General features: G+C 36.1%; 1 protein-coding gene across 40 annotated transcripts in view; it reads right to left on the bottom strand.

Moving 5' to 3' along the window:
- The window catches only part of RIMS1 (regulating synaptic membrane exocytosis 1), a 364,651-nt gene that overhangs the window by 152,744 nt on the left and 194,172 nt on the right, over positions 1-17,735 (bottom strand). For 33 of the 40 annotated variants that reach the window (XM_072926549.1, XM_072926565.1, XM_041715055.2 and 30 more), the window contains 2 exons: positions 8,753-9,093; positions 5,685-6,556 (listed from right to left, as the gene is read on the bottom strand). In XM_072926549.1, coding sequence (XP_072782650.1) covers positions 5,685-6,556; positions 8,753-9,090 — 1,210 coding nt within the window. In that variant the 5' untranslated portion in view covers positions 9,091-9,093. Of the gene's footprint in view, positions 1-5,684; positions 6,557-8,752; positions 9,094-12,480; positions 12,535-17,735 lie in introns of those variants that run through there. The other 7 variants (XM_072926553.1, XM_072926561.1, XM_072926562.1 and 4 more) reach the window with 3 other exon arrangements.

Raw genomic sequence — 17,735 nt, 5'->3', positions numbered from 1 at the left:
CACAATCCATCCCTGATTTATTCAACACAATCCTTTCCTGATTTATCATGTTTTATAGACCTTGGTGATAATTTGCTCTTTCCTCTGAACTTCCTCTGGCATGCTCATAACCTTCTTAAGGTAAACCAGAAAAAGAGCTGTATTAAGATTTCAGAGGAAAATTCAGCCACATATCTTCATGACATCCTCATTTATATGGTTACATATTTCTCTGAAATGCAGGATATCTAGAAAACAATTTAACTTTTTTCTCCCACTCATGTTCAGCTCTTCTCACTCATATATGCATGTATTTTAAATAATTTCATATACACAAACTAGATTTTTTACTGCCCAAGTCTAATTCAACAAGCACTTATTTACAGCTCCAGAAGTACTGCAAATAATTTCAGCTGCTCAAAAGCACTGAATACTGATAGCATTGAATAATGTTAGCAATGAACAAAACTCTGAAGCTAGAGTAATCTTAGATTATATTTCCATTAAAATCTGAATCAGATGTAGGTCTAAATTACTGCAAAAGGACTAGAAGATAAATTTGAACTAGCTTATAAAAACCAGCAATCTTCCTAGGAGAAAGTATTTATTTTACACTAAGTAAAATATTTTTTATTTTATTTTACACTAAGTTAAATTTATTTTATTTTACACTAAATTAAATCTCAGCTGCACTTTTAAACAAATTCTGCTCCAGTTTTAAAACTCCATGCCCAACTCTCCAAACAGATGTTAAAATATGCTAACAGATGTTGCAGTACAATTTGACTTGCCTACACTCCAGAGTGAAAATATTTCAGTCAAAAACTTTAACTAAAAACATTTCAAACCATTTCTCCTCTTCTCTACAGCCCTTTCCTGATGTTTTCTTTTGGCTCTTTTATAGGCCCTACTGCATGTGTGTGGTTTCTCTCTTAGCCCCCAAGCTACCTTCCATGTCAACAATGTTTACAGAGCTTGAAACAAATCACTGGGGCAAAGATATAATTTATTCTCTCCTTCCTCTGGGAGCACCCCCAAGCACAAGGACCAAAAAAGACCCTCAAAACACCAGACAAGGATGGAGGAAGGGGTCAGATCCTTTCCTCCTGGAGCTGAGCCAGCACTGAAATATTTGTCAGCATCCCTTTCTGCTCCTGACCTCCACATCCTCTCCTCCTGCTTACAACCCTCTGCCTCACACCTGGGAATAAACCAAGAAAACAGCAAGATCTCTGCCCATAACATTTTCTAACCAGAAATTAATGTCGTAAGAATGAAATTAAATTAAATTGGGTCGCCTTGTCCCTCACAGTACTGTGAGAAAGGTATTATGAATGAAACAATAATGTCTTCACTGAAAGAAAACAGAAAACCATTTCAGGAGTTTCTTTTCCAAAGAAGGCACCAATTCTATCATCCTCTCCTCACTCCCAAATCCATTAGCAAATATACAGAGTGAGTTTTATTTAGGTTTTCAACATTGTACTACCAATTTGTGAGTATTAGTCATAATTTCAAGCCCAAAGTGTGTGAACAAAATATACATGTAGGAAAATATGAACAATAAATATGCAAAATGTAAAATCATTAGGAGCATTTATTTACATAACAATATTGTAGCTGTACCTCCTCTACATTGCTCCAATTTCCAACAATACTTTATCTTCCATTTTCAAAGCTTGCATGACAAATTATGAAGTATCTCTTGTATCCATCAATGGATATAGTAATTTTTATGCAACCTCATCTGGACACTAAGTTCTAAACAAATTCTTATTTTTCAACTTCAAAGAAAATACATTTTCTCAAACTTATGCCAAATACAATTTGCATTCTTCACTAGATGGCAATAGACAGAAACTGTTACTTTTAAAATGAGGTCTGTATTTAATCTTTAATAGTCTGGTTTATGTTATTCTAGCTTGTCTTTGAAGCAAGTATGAATGCAATTTATGCCTTCTATAAGGATTCATTTTACCTTGCCAGGACTTCACTAGAAACACAGTCCACCTAACGTTCAACTATTATAGATTTCAGAAAAAGGAGTTCTACAGCCTCTATTAATAATAGAATGAAAATTATTATCAGCATTCTGTAGAGTCCTGTAAAGGATATAGGTAATTTGGTAAGAATTTGAGATGACACTCATCAATTTTTTTTTTTTGGACACTGTAAAAAGCTCTTTCTCTAGATTTCCTCCAACATGGAAACAATTTGATACAAATCTTTGGATCCTCCAACCAAGAATTAAAATCCCATTGGATTGCAAAAGACATTTATTTTTTGGAAAGTAATCTCCCAGTGCTTGTGCATTATTATTTTGAATAATTTTGAAGAAATACATAATAAATTATTACAGTAAACAGCAGGGGATCTACTAGCTAGATTAGGTTGCTTTTTTGAAGTCTTTTTGGGCTCAGAAGATAGGGTAATGCAATACTAATCTGTTTCTAGGAAATGTAAATGGTAAAAAAATAACATTTGCACAGTATCTGCTTTATATGACCTTTTTGGCTATTGATTTTCAATACAGTCTTATCCACTCTACCTGTATTGTATCTTTCTCTGGGGCATCATTTGCTTTTAAACATCTCTGTAAGCTGTTTCCCACAGAAACTTCTATTTTATTTGTTCAACATAGAACTGAAAATAGTACCTCTTTATTACTTAGTTGCAGATCATTTCATATTGGCACTCACCAAATGCAAACATTACTTTTAAGATTTTGGGTTTTTTATAGTGCCATTCAAAGTTTCTAACTCCATCTATATTACTTTGGTACCAGGTTTCTGACTGAGCTGACATTTAGATAAGAGAGGATGGATTCCAAACCCGCCTGGGCTTATAAAGTAAAGCACCATAAACTTTGAACCTGTGCAGTATCTCTCCCAAGTCACAAGCAAAGATCTGAAGAAATTCTGGTGAAATTCAGTTTGTAACAATGCTATTAAATTGCAAAGAATGAGATTATGACCAGGGTTATAATAGCAGCATTTTTAAATTATTTGCATATATATATTTATTTTAAACTAAATCCTTTTACTGTAGCATATATTCTTTTAGAGTACTGGGGGAGTTCTAAAATATTTTCTTAGGTAATAAAATCTCCTGCCTTCCCATCTATTTTTATTAAATACTTCAGAGTATTTCAAGTACTGATGAAAATGTAACTGTAAAAATAATAGGATACTTTTCTATGAAAAATGCTTCTTTCTTATTTCTATTCACAATTCCTCTCTCTTTTTTATGGGCTATGCACCCCCATCTTCTAAGGCTTTCCATTTACAATCCTTGTTATGGAAAAGTCATATCAAAAATCAGAGAAAAAAATTAATGGCTAAATATCATAGCTATTAAATTAATAAACATACCTCTGTAATTAATGCATTGAATAACCCTCCACACACACACACACACACACACACACACACACACAGAGACATTTATGCTGCCACTTAGGTATAAAGTCCCACGGAATGCTCAACCATATAATCCATGTATGTGGAGGTCAGGTCCCTAACATACTCCTATCAATAATTTTTTATCCAAATAGAGTGAGGTAGTACTCTGATATGATACTAACCATGGTCTGCACTCTGTAAAGGGGGACCCTAAACATGTGTCTAGGAGGTAACCAAGAACTTGATTCAGTCATTGAGAATATAAGCCTTTAGCAACATTTGAAATTCTCTGGAATTCATAACACTACAGGAAAAAAAATCCAAGCCTTAATTTTTTAACAGTACACTGGGAAATTGGTCAAAAGCTGGGATCAGTGTAATGAGTTGGAAAGCAGCTAATAACACCAACTACATCAATGTCATTATACCAGTATCAGTAACTTTCATCCTGGACTTGACTTACATAACAACAACCTTTCAGTTTATAAGAATAAGCTACACTGATTATGGGAAATTCTGTTTACTTCATAAGCAACCTCAAACTCATAAACATAATGAAAGCAAAAAAGTTGGAAAAGAAAGGCTGTATTACTGACTTCTACTACCAACAGATGGAGTCAGGGAAAATTACACAAATCCAAATGTCAGCTTAAAACATTGCCACAAAATAAGGGAAAGAGATGTGTCGTCTTACAAAGACAGAATAGTTGAGACTGGAAGGGACCTCTGTAAGTCCCTAGTTCAAACACACTCCCTCAAAAGTTGTGCCAGCAGAGCAGATTGCTCAGGGCCTTCTCCATTTGGGTTTTGAGAATGCCCAAGAATGGAGACTGTACAAATCTCTGTGTGATACATTCCACTATTTGACAAAATTCAGTCAAATAAGTAAGGGTTTTTGGGTTTTGGTTTATTTTTAGTGTTTGAGTGGAATCTGGAATAAAGTTTCAGAGTATGATCACCATTCCTCCTTAAAAATGAGCAGAAAAGCAAGCTTCCATATTTTGAACAGAAAAGCTCGTGCTTAGAAAGTTAAAACAAGCTTATATTATATTATATTATATTATATTATATTATATTATATTATATTATATTATATTATATTATATTTATTATATTATATTATATTATATTATATTATATTATATTATATTATATTTATTATATTTATTGTATTATATTTATTATATTATATTATATTATATTATATATTATATTATATATGGGATAGGAGAGAAATCTGCTATCTTTGCTATGTATTCCTGGAGCTTTAGGTGATGCTAGGAGACCACAACATCAGATAAAGACAGACATACAGGTTAGCATATATGAATAACAAACATATTAGGAAACAGTGCCAGGAACTAAAAGGCAATGCAGACAAGCCTTTGACATTTTCAGTATGAATATCAGAAAGAAACTTTCAAGGTACAAACACAGATAGTTAAAGTAAGGAGCTAAAAGACACTTCCAAAGACACAGAAAGCTTTCATCTCACTGTACTGTCACCTAAAGACAAAGCAGGTTTATAAAACTTTTGCTAAATTCTGCCACAGTCTTTTCTGACAAAGATTATTTTATCTGCTTACAGTTCCTAAATTTGATTAACTTTTCCAGCCAGAAGAAAGGCATTGTTTAAAAGCACACAGTGTACTACAACTTACTCTTTGCTGCTGAGTGTTACCATCAACAGATGAAGAAAAACTGAAATAAAAGACTTTAAACATACTTCTTAGCTTGAGAGAACATTCATCTAGACAACAATTTTGTCAATTCTCATTTCTTTTCTACATAACACTCCCTTTGCCCCATATCTACTTGTCCTTAGTAACAATGAACTCTGGCAGATTTTTGATATTTTATTAAATGAAGTAAAAATTTGCATATCTTATGATGCTTTATACTGGTCTCCTTTGATCATTACAGAAGTCACGTTTAATTTCAATCCATCCACAGAAAACTGTTCTACATATAGACAAAATAATGAAGTAATGACCAAAGGAGTGAAGACATCATCAAGAGAGTAGACTAGAACCCTTGAATTCTGTCACTTCCAGGTGAAAGAGGGAATAGAATGAAAAGGAAACTCATCAGCTGATGCTACCTGTAACCACCTCATCTAAGAATGCAAAAGGAAACATTGTAAAGCACATGTAATCAGGTATAAGACACTTCTCAATTGGCAAAAAAAAGAAAGGCAAGGGGGAAAAGTGTATGATTAAAAAGAGGAGAAGAGAGAGAAAAATACAGATTTTTTTTTTTTCCCCAAATCATGGCCATGTGCATAATATACAGAAAAGTCCTTACCTTTTTCACTGACACTTTCACTTTCTATCTCCACATCTTCACAGCTAGTATATTCTGGTGTTGATGCCCCTTCTTCCTCTGAGCTACTAACTGACATCTGCCTTTTCTTTCCGCCTCTTTTTGCTCTATGAGGCTTTGGAGGGGATGGCCGCACTGATTCCGACTGGTCAGAGCTAAGGGAATCATTCCTTAGCATGGTCTCCATTTTCTCCCGCTTTGCTTTTCGCATGAGAATAGCAGAGCTAGGATCAAGGCGGCTCTGTTTTATAAAGGAATCGTGGTTCTTGTATTCTACGTGTTCTATAGGAACTGGACTATGCCTGGGAGTTGGTGGGCTATGATTAGTTAATTGTTTAGAAACAGAAATTCTTACATCACCTGTTCTGTCTATAGAGTACGACCTCTGAGTTTCCACAAGAGATTTTCTGTCCTGAGTTCCCTGTAATTGTGAGCGTTTTCCTAATTTATTCTCAGGTACCTCCGCTTCCTCCATTTCTGTGTGTGGCAGAGCTACATCACTGTGTCTTCTCTCGTGTCGTGCTTTAGAAACTTTGGCGTGCATGCGCATCTGCTGCTCCTCAGGGTGTGGTTTTACAGGGTATCTTGCCAGATTGGGGTCACTCCTGTAACGGGTATGATATTCATCTTCCTTCCTTTGCTTTTCATCGTCAGGCACATTGCCCTCCTCAGGTTTCTCTGGCAAGTCTGGGTAATCCTGTGACTTGCCTTTCTCCAGCCTTCTACCTTCATGCCGCTCTTTACGCTCCCTGTCATCTGTTGGTCCTTCTTTTTGAAGTGAGGATTTTGGCACACGCTTACGCTCACTCTTTACACCTTTGCCATTCTGGTCAGAAACCAATACTGCCTTCTTCCTACAATGAAAAGGAGTACAGTAATATGAAGAATTGAATGGAAAATAGAAATACTTGCATACAGTTATGGAAAACAAATTCAAAACCAGGATAAGCTATAGCAAAATGGAAAATACTGAATTCATTAACACAAATTAAATCTGTTAATCCTTCCATCTTAATTTTATTTTCCAATAGCAAACAACTTCCAGAGTCCACAAAAAGATAATTATGAATGGTCCAATTAATGAGTAAAATCAAAAATGGATATTGACATGGATAATTTACCCACGTAAGTAAGAAGACATAGAGTTGTCTTTGTAGTAACTACAGAATTATGACAGAGTACTGGAGTGTGTTCTCAATTTTTCTGTCAGCAGTCATGAGAGTTACAGATTAACCACACAATTCACTTCAAGTGCCCTGACAGCATGGATATAAATACCACCAAATGGAGTATCTACAACAGTAATATTTCAGAAAGAAGTAATATAGATATAAAAATATGCAAAAGATAATATATCCAGAAATAGTATTTAAACTAGTTTGATTTATCTTTGAAGGTCGAAAAAGAAGTGCCCATTTCAGAAGCATGTAAAGGAAAGCAAATTGATTTCTTGAGATAAATTAATGGCATTTCTTTCTCCAATAATAAAAGAGGACGAGAAGTTTATTTCTCTATGCAGACATAAGTACAAAACAATAAATAATGAGGCTGCGTGATATTTTTTTTTCTCTTTCATATTCTGCAAGCCAATAAGTAAGCCAAATAATCATAAAATTACCTTATGCTGGATATTTTTATTTCTCTCATCATTCCAATTGCCCTTTCATTTAGCAGTTCACATATGAATTGAAGAAGGAGGAACACAGCTATACAGTGTATTTGAGAAGAATGCACACCCGGACAAAGTCACTAGGACTTTGTTTTGTGCCACTGAATCTTCCCTTCCACAACTGACACGTCTTTGGATTACATATCAAAGACCCTCACAAGGAACAAAGTTGGACATCATCCACATTAAGCTCCCTTCTCCTTTTTTTTCTTTTCCCATCTCCCGTTCCTCCAAGGTTTTTGGTAATTAATGGGACCTGAGCATACTACAGATAGTCTTTAATCAGAGTGCTTGGAATTAATTTGAAATTCTCAGTGACAGGTAATGAACACTAATTTTGTATAACTAATATGAACATCTCAGTTTTGGGCAGCAAAGCAGAACTATAAAGTGTTTTGCTGCCCTAAAAGTTACAACTGCTCTGGGGGCCTTCCCTGTATTGAGGGACAAAAGTCAACAGAATTTTCAGAGGGCATCACTTACAGGATACATATATGTAACACTAACCTGAATTTGGTACAGTTAAACCCAGACAGATCTCACCCACACAGTAAGTTACTAGCCACTGCTCATCATCCATTTTCATAGCTAGGGGGGAAAAAAATTATCAACCATTCTGGCCAGAATCTGGAGGATCTTCTATGCAGATTCTTGTTTTGTCACAGGCTCTCTCCTCAACTGCTCCACCATCTGCCAGGCAGCAGCCAAAAGAACAGCAACTTTTTTGTTGCATTAGCCTCCTGATTTGCTACTCCTCAACCCATTCATCACACAGAATGCACCTCAGGAACTACCTCATTTACTCACTTAAAATAGTTTTCTTCTGGTTGTTTTATTCTTGCAAACAGCTTGCTCTGAATTCAAGAAGGTACTATTGCTGTTCTACATGAATGTTAACTTCATACTTGTAAATGAGGTCTTTTAACTGTATTATTTCTAACAATAAAATTGGAAATATCATTGATGAAGAGATAAAATATAAGGTTATCTGAAAGAATTCCACAGGGTGTTTTCCGATTGCTTAGGTGTGGATTTTTCAGGAGAATGTTGCTTTTAAAATTCAAGAACACTAAAGGCTTGCTCTTTGCTTAGTAACTTTAAAATACGAGTCAAATTTAAAATTGAAAAGCAACCTACAATCCTATATTCAAAGTGTACATCAAAATGCATTGAAGTATACAGAAATATCCATAAAATATATTTTTTTTTTCTCATTTTTGTTGCACAGATCAACATAGACAATGCATTTGCTAGCAAAACTTTATCCTTCCCTGGTCAGTAAATCAATTTATTCTTTGTTTTTGCATAGTAGTAAACATATAGGAGGCCCAATTGAACTAGCATTTAGCATTGTAGGCTCTATCTAGACAGAAAGCATTACCTCTCTTTTGGAGGTTCACTTCTAGACCTTGAAGCTTGCTTTTGGTCTGGGCCCATAGCTGGCTGTGAAACTTCTGCTCCTTTCCTACGGTCAGGCTGCACACTGGAAGAAGAGATTTCCTGTGATGAGGCAGCTGCTGTACTTAAGGGAGTCTGTGACCTCGATCGCTCTTGAAGTCTTGCTTTCTTTTCTCTCGGTGTATCCGAGCTTGCGCCCGTCGCCGTATCGCTCAGCGTTCCGTCCTGACTCGGTGACGGCTGAGGTCCACTTCCAAAAAACCACGCTCCAGATTTCGTTAGGATTTCTTGTTGCTTTCGACATAAATTGCATACCCACATAACCTAGTTGAAGACAACAAGAAGAGTCAGTGCAGCTGCCTCCCAGAGCCTGCAATGCATGCTCACTACCGCCGAGCAGGTACGACCTCTGGCTCTCTGAGCTAGTGAGGCTGGTGCTCATGACAGGACCCAGAACATGCTTCTGCACTGGCTAGAGCCAAGCATCCTGCAGGCACATGCTATGCGAGCTTCTCCAAAATGTGTTGTCAATATACATCAGTCCTACCTGTGGCAATCCTCCCTCAGCCCAGCCCTAGTTCTCCTCTGAACAGACACCGACAACGTGACCGTGCTTGTTGCGGGGGTTGATGCAGCAGGGAGTGGGTTGGGTTTTTTCCACTGGTGTGGATCGCTGTCAGGACAGACAATCCCACCAGACTCTAAACAGGACTTGCACCTCAAGGGGCAGTGTCCTGCCCAGCTAACTCCCAACTTCTGCACAGAAGTCACAGAAAATTGACACGGTATTTTCTTGTGAAATCACTTTATCACATTAAATAACTCCACATTGTCCTGCAAATAAATTCATTATGTACCGTGAATTATTTTAGCTATTTTACTGCAATTACTTAGAGGTGTAAAGTAAAACTTAAGAAATCTACTAACAGAAAACTAAATACACCAGTGAAAACAATGCAGAAATACCGTATTTTGTAATACTTGCAAATTATCATCATAATCTTTTTGAGTTATAGCTGCAAATAATGAATTAGCAAACATGTGTCCTTGTAAATCACAATTAAGTTGTGTGCCTAGACTGTGGTGCCCAGGATTTTTTTTTTTTTTTAATTGGGGGGTTTAATTTCTTACACGCAGATATACAGGAGCACACACATTAAAGCAAGACTCTGTTTCCAGCCTGTATACTGTAGGTACAGTCTTATGTACAAGAGCAACTCAACCAGAAAAATAAATGGTTAATCAAGACTAAAGTATGTGAAAATTAAAGAAAAAATTGAGACAATAAAAACGCAGTTTTCAGAAAGAGGAAAAAATGGGCAAAATGCATGAAGGATATAGAGGAGAGAGGATTTTTTTCAGAAATAAAAATAGAGATGAGAGGAAACAAAGCAGATTATTATTAAGGAAAATGGTAAAGAAAATATCTTAATTTAATATGGAAAGTATATAGGAATGGATAAAATTGCAATGAAGCTAAGAATGATGACAAAAGTTGGGAGGAAAAATATGCTTGAAATATTTTGCGTAAAAAAAACAGTCACAAAATTATACAGTGTTTAAAATAAAAAAGAAGAGTAAAAAACACTTCATGGAAGAACTTGAAACAGGACAAAGTTCTATTACTGAGCCCTTTGACACTCTGGTTTGTGGAGGTAGTGCATGGCTTACAAGGCACAACGAAAACTTTAGGAATTTTACATATTTAAAATAATTAACATTTATTTAAAACACTCTAGAACAGACTATCTTTTTAGGTCAGAAAACTACATCGGAACTTGCAAGTGCATTCCTGCACTGTTTGACCAAACCATAAAGAGAAGACATCCAACTCTTGACCCTCTGTCAGAATTGCACCTTTATCAAAAGATGACTGTTATATTTCTTCTATTTAAGAAGGATAATCAAATATGTACTATACATCAGTTTAAAAAGACCCAACCTTAATCAAAAGCTACAATTATTCCAACAGGGGCATAAACATATATCATGATGAAAACAAGTAACACTCAGGAAGACAATAGAAAAAACAACTTTGACAAAGATAAATTCTAGACCTTTAAAAAACAAACAAAAAAAAAGCCTTTGATTCCAAAATGTCTAATTTATTTCATCTAGTACACCTCAAAAACCAGCAATTTAGTTTATTAGACTATGTGTTTTAAATAGAACAGACTTTTAGTCTATCCGATTATTATTACAGGTATTCAAAAACACAGCAAGGCTAAAGGAAAAAAGCCACATTTAAAAATGCTTTTATAGGATCTGGCACAGCTGTTAGTTCATTAGACAGCAAAAGTGTGCATGCAAGTGTTCTGTGTATAAAATCTATGTCAATGCTATAAACCAAGGTCAGTAACAAAAAATTGACATTACTTGTATTTTATCAGTTTCCAAGAAAGGTTGAAAAAAATGTAAATAAAAAAATTAATCAAGTAGAGTTTGTTTAAAGAATAAGGAATACTTAAGTAAAAGTAAATTATCCTAATTAAATTGCACGCATGTGTATGTATGCAAACCTAGTAACATACTTCCTTTACAACTTAATGTATTCAATAATTTTAAAAATGTATAAATTATGTAATAAAATTCAAGAAAATATTGTTAATTTCCATAATCACCTTTGACACTTTAATTAATTTTATGCAAAATATTATGAGATAAAAACAAATAAGAAAAGTTAATGCACAAAGAGACTCTGAAAAATACAGACTACTGAAAAAAGAAATACGAGACAAGTAAATACAAACCCATTTTCTTAACAGCTATTTTTAAACACAGTACATACTAATCACCACGGATTGCACACATAAGAAATAGGTATTATACTCACATAGAAGCTATATACTACCACCCCTGTTTAGGAATCTCTTCAGGAATTAAAAAATGCTACAGCTGTCTTGAGATCTTTTCAGTCCAAAAGAAAAAATAATATAAGCTCTTCTTTAAGAGGAAAAAAAAAAATCAAAAATTGAGGTGACAGAAGAGTTTCAGTGACAAAACTGTATATTGAAAAACATTTTCAGAGAAGTATGTGGAGCAAGCAATTCAGCAGCATGCAGGAATTATATCCTGATTGAATATACTGGGATGTGGTCCAAACTAATCTAAACTAAAGCAGGTCCGTGTAATAACTTATCTTAACAATCCACAGATGTTAGGCAACCAAACAAATGCTCTGATGAAGGATTACACTCTCTAATGTGGCTTCTGGACCTCCACACGATGCATCAGTAAAATGAAGACTGTAAGACAATTTTGCTCTGGCCTGTCACTTCAAACATAGTTTCTGTTTACTCTGGACAGTGAGCTCTGGTGAAGTGCTACATTAGGTCATTCAAGACATCCAGAGTCTGGTTTTTGTTTCTGGGTTTGTTTCTGGTTTATTGCATCCTTGCACACGTCAATGCAATTTCACACGTGAAGCTATCAAAGAAACCAGTAAAAGGGTGTTCTTCATTCACAGGGTTCATATGCATGGCTCTGGAAAAAGGTGCATTTTCACAGCATAGCAAAGGGTTCTGGGCTTTACTGCTACATAACAAAAAAGACCAGTGGCACACACAGGACTCAGCACACGTGGGTCAACAGTTCCCACACAGATTCATGTGGAAACTTGACAGGCTGCGTGAAAACATGCTAGAAGGATCCCATGCTTGCCCTCGTGTGGCAGAATATTTCATTCACAGAAAAAATACGCCTCAAACTTACTCTTACAGGTACTGCTGAATGTGATCCACAATGAGGAGGAACAGTATTCCTGTACTAACACAACATGAAATTCCAACTTGAAAGAGCCCATAGTAAGGAATATATATATATATATATATATATATATAACTATACACACAGAAAAAGCATTTTCAGTTACAAAAATAAGAATAATTCTATACAATTACATATTTCAAACCTGCACTTTAGAATGCAGAAAAAAGGCTTTTTTTCAAATTCAAATTTGGAAACTTCCAAACATGCACTGGGAGGCTAAAGTCACATTGTGGGGGGCACAAAGGTTATACTAAATTTATGTGACACATGCCAGGCAAATCTCACACTGAGGTCAGAGCAAGTTCCCCAAATCCTTCACCCAAGCCAAGATTCTGAGGAGGGTCCATAAGAAACACACTCCTTTATGCTTCCTGAGTTTAGAAATTGAAATCCCACAGTTAGGATGACTCCCATGCATCCTGCTTCATCCCTATGCAGCAAATTAGGCAACAAGTGTGCTAATAGAGCAGGCCACAAGCTATTCCTTACTGAACCTTCACACTACCTTAATTATTTGCCTTCTGAAGGGTGTACACACTACATTTTTTGAGGTTGTTGATTTAATGTACATCCCTTCTACACACTTTTGGAAGACACTGGTTATTTCAGCCAGTTCTAATTAGCCAGACCCCCTTCACTGCATGAGGAACCATTAACTTCAGCAGAGCTCTGCCAGCACCCTACAACTTATCTCTTGAAAGTCAAAGAGAAGAAACAATAATAATTACCTCCTACAAAATTTTCATTCACAAAATTAAGTTAGCTTATGCATCATTTAATGTTTCTGAGATAACATAAAAACCTGCAGCAAACCATGAAATTATTATACAGTGTTGCATTTATCTCTTCTGCTATAGCAGAATTATTATTTTTAATAATATCCTATCTAAATGTTGTGATTGCTTCACTCCATTAAAATATAAATAAATAAAGCTGAAATCTGCTTGAATACTTACATTAGTCCAAAATCCTAAACAACTCTTGCCTTTCTAATGAATGTGTGCTCCTGAGTCCAAGTTTACATTAAATATATTTTTCAAATGTACAGAGAGCTGGGTGCATCCGACAGATCCTGCTCAGCAAAAAAGGAACGTCTTCTCCCCAACTCCCTCCTCTTTCTTCCTATCTGGGTTTGTTCTCTCCCTTTCTTGCTCACAGGAAGGTTCCCTGTGCCACATACTCACTTGTATACTGTTTATTGATGGTCAGGCTCTCCCAGGAGCCACTTGTGTGTAAAACTATTGCAGAAACCTATCTGTGTTTTCTTAAACTGGTTTTATTCTTCGTCACATCTATTTTTTTCATGGAGGGAATGATGAGTAGTGAAATCATGTGACCAGAAATAAAAGCAAATGGGGATAAGGGTGTGTTTTACCTACAGCACTGCCTCAGGATCTCCCATTAAATTACATCTTGAAATGACAATACTGGCACACTAGATCTGCACAGAAACATTTTTGAGCACTGAAGCCAAATGACACAAAATAATCAGTCTCTGTGCTAGGATCTTTGATGTACTTCAAAGCAAGTTCTCCAAACAAGCTGCTTTCTGGAGGTGCACTGCAGAACACTCCAACTCCCCACCTCCCAGGAAAAGTAGGCAAGAAAATGCTAAAGGCAGAAGACCAAGAGTGTGCCAAGTAGCTTTGTGTCAGTTTACTCACACTGATACTCTAAAACTTAGGAATAGTTCCAGATTATGTTTAATTTATTAATAAAGAAGTAACTGAGGAGTCTAGGTTTTGATTTTTCTAAAGCCTCTCCCTAGACTGAAGGGCTCAACAGGACTATGCAATTTTCTGCTGCCCACCTCTCCAATCAGGGAGAGGACCACTTTGCCCATGTTGATGGTCAACAGACATACAGGGCTCAGCCATTTCAGGAAAGTGACAAGAAGTCATTTTAATTTAGTACTCTCCGTTCTTCCATTCCTATGGAATCTGCTTCTTCCAGAGCATGCTTTCTTCAGAATTCAGGTTTTCAGCTAGATATTTTATTCCAGTTTGGCAAAAAAACCGGAAGATTTTGCAGACAGGTTGATTGGGTTCTTCCCTAATTTCTGTCTGCACCCTACAATAATGTGCTAACTCACTGGACAATGCAATAAAAAATTGCACAGGCATGGAAGGTTTCAGGTGATTATATTCGAAAAAGGTACATAAAACATGAAGCTCTATCAAAGTCCTATAAATATTTCATTAGTGCAATCTCTTTTGGCATCACAGAATCTACATGGCAATTCAACCACAAGACATGTTCATAGGAAATTAGGCTGCTCACAGAACTACTTGTTGCCTTAAATCCTATGGTGCAATTTACAAGCTTGACTGAGAGATTCCAGGAGGGATGTTTAGAAGCCTGCATTACCAGAATTTTCCACTTGCACAAGAGACTGCACCTCCTACTCTTTTTCTGCTTGCCTTTCAGTTAACTGAGATGTTACATTTCCAGATTAGAGTCTATGTGTACAAAGAAGGATTGAAGTAAGATGCCTAAAAGTAAGTAAGTCTGTCATAAAAGTAAGTAAAACTGTCTCCACTGAAATGACTATAGGCATGTCAGGTATTTAGGTCTCCAAAGAGATTCCACTCAGTTTCACATAGAAACAGTGAAATAAAACAAGATCCTGCGTCTAATGATAGCCTAGTGCCTGTAGCAGTAAGTCAGCATATCCCACCTTGCCGCCACAGGATTTAGGGCCCATGTGCCAGCCATATGTATGTGTCATATGTACGTAGGGCATAAAAAATGGCATCGGATGTCTACTTTTAGGCAACTGAGCACACAGTTGATGTACTGGTCCTAATCACGTTCCTGGCCTAGGTTCCTAAATCCACAGCTAAAAGCTGCCTAAAGGAAGGGAAAAATATGCATTGGAGCAGTGATTCAAGGAGTTAACATCAAAAGGGCATTTCATGCTAGTTTTGTTGCAACTGCTGTTAGCAACAATGTTAGTAGTCATTTTAAGATTAAAAAAGAAAAGAAAAAACACCTGACTTTCTTCACATGCCCTTCTGCCAAAATCTCTCAGCTACTGCTGCCAATCTTTCAGAAAGATGCCAAAAACTTACCCAAAAATTAAACATTATCTAGAATAATCCTGCAGCAAACTGAGTGTTGGAACTCAGACACTTAGACAACTATAAAGTAACAATATGAAATATCATCTCTAAACAGCACATAGCCATGTTCCAGACATTAGTGCAATGTACTTCACTGAGAATATCTTTGGAGTTCAAGGAAGAAAGCAAAATTACTAGAGGTGAAGGCGGCAGTTGTGTCTAAAAATTCACACCAGCACTTTTACGTACAGTAATTTAAATATTCTTCCCCTGCAAGTTCTTTTCTAAATCTACTACACAAAGAAATTAACACATGGTACTAAAAAAATACCACAAAAACTGCAGGCTCATGGTTACAGCTGTGATTTTCTAAAGCAAGACTATAAGCTGCTTTCCTCATAAATTAGATTCTTTTTTAACTTTGTTTCTCTTGCCTGAATTTCTTTCCATTTCTTCTGATAACATAGTAGCCATGAATTGCTAGTCACATGTTCTGTAACATTAGTATCCATTTGTCACAGACCATTAAGTTACCCTAGAAATTATTATTTCACTGATAATTTTTATGTATTCTTCTAACCTTCTTCAAAAAAAGCCTAAAAGGTTTTGTATATCTATTTGAACATTTGGCTGCCTTGATGAGCCACAGAAGGTGTACTCTTCTTAATAATTTAATGGTTTCCATAGTTACAGATACACAGAGAACAAAAATATTTTTTTTTACATTACAGAAATCTGACAAAATAAGGTCAATGGCGTGCAACAGCTTTACAGTCAGGACTGACATAAAGTTTTGGTTGCTATTTATAAAATAGAGACAACTCTGTTTATCCATTTATGTATTTACAAACCACAGTAAAAATATAGAAATGCTCACAACCAGACTGTCTTTAATAGTGGATGGCTGTGTTCATAACTTCTGTGAGAGCTTTCACTACAGCACCATTATTTATCTTTTTATACTCTTCTTTTGTACATCTTTTATATATATATATAATTATTCATAAAAAAACTCATGGAAAGGAAATGAGTGGGTAAACTGGTGTAGGTCACAGCAGAATTTATGCATGAAATAATTTTATTTTTTTTTATTCTTAGACATACATCAAAAAATATTAAAAATAGTGCTATGGATTCTACATCTTTGGAGACATTCAAAACCCTAAAGAACACAGTCCAGGAAACCTGATCTACTTGAGCCTGCTCCAGGCAAGGATTTGGACTTGATGTCCTCCAGAGACACCTTCAAACATCAAAAACTCAGTGAAACTCTAAAGAATAAAGCAATGATAATAGCCTTATTGTTCTTCAGCTATGTTACATACCTTACTGCTAGAAGGTCTGCCTCTTTTTTGTCTCACTATCTACACAGGTTTCTGCTCCAAAGCAAACCATATATCTGATGATGGAGTGGAGAGAAGATCTGGGTGGAGAGGCTCTGTGCTCACATGAGGGGCTGTGGAAAGCCCACAGCATGCTGACCCATTTTATTCCCAGAGTACACACCATGAACAGCTATCCAAGAGCTTAAGATTCCTTCTACCAAAAAGCTGGTGGAGGGACTGAGTCTTGGAAAACTTCCAATATAATATAGTAAGAACAAAGTTGTACTATATTTATAGCATATATGTATATATATATGTATATATATATATACATACATATATATATATATATATATATATATATATATATATATATACACACACAAAGACATCTCCAGAGATAGATTTCAGAGATTAGGTCTCTATCCCGTGTTGAAGTAAGATGTGAATAGGTGATGGCATCCACTTCAGGTTTGAGAGGCTGTCTACATAAAACAGGTATTTGGGGTTTCCAACCTGTACAATGCCTATCACTGTTGAGTCAATCAGAACATACTGGCCTTGACAGCCACCAGGAGCATGGGGTCACCCAGAGATCTGTTCTGGGCACCTCTGTCTGCACAGGCAATTCAGGGGAAAGAAAAATGAACAGAGGAAAAGAGCAACGCTTACAGACACTGCTTGGATCCACAGGAAGAGACAGTGGAGCTGAGATTAACAGAGCACTATGAAGAGATGATGCAGAAACACTGGGGCTGTGAGGAAGAGGAGGATTATTACTGGCTTTAAATCGGAAGAGAAGGCAACAGAG

This window comes from Taeniopygia guttata, chromosome 3 (genome assembly GCF_048771995.1).
Source record: "Taeniopygia guttata chromosome 3, bTaeGut7.mat, whole genome shotgun sequence".
NCBI classification, from domain to species: domain Eukaryota; kingdom Metazoa; phylum Chordata; class Aves; order Passeriformes; family Estrildidae; genus Taeniopygia; species Taeniopygia guttata.
The sequence above is the reverse complement of the archived record's forward strand: the minus strand, read 5'-3'. Positions and strand labels throughout refer to the sequence as shown.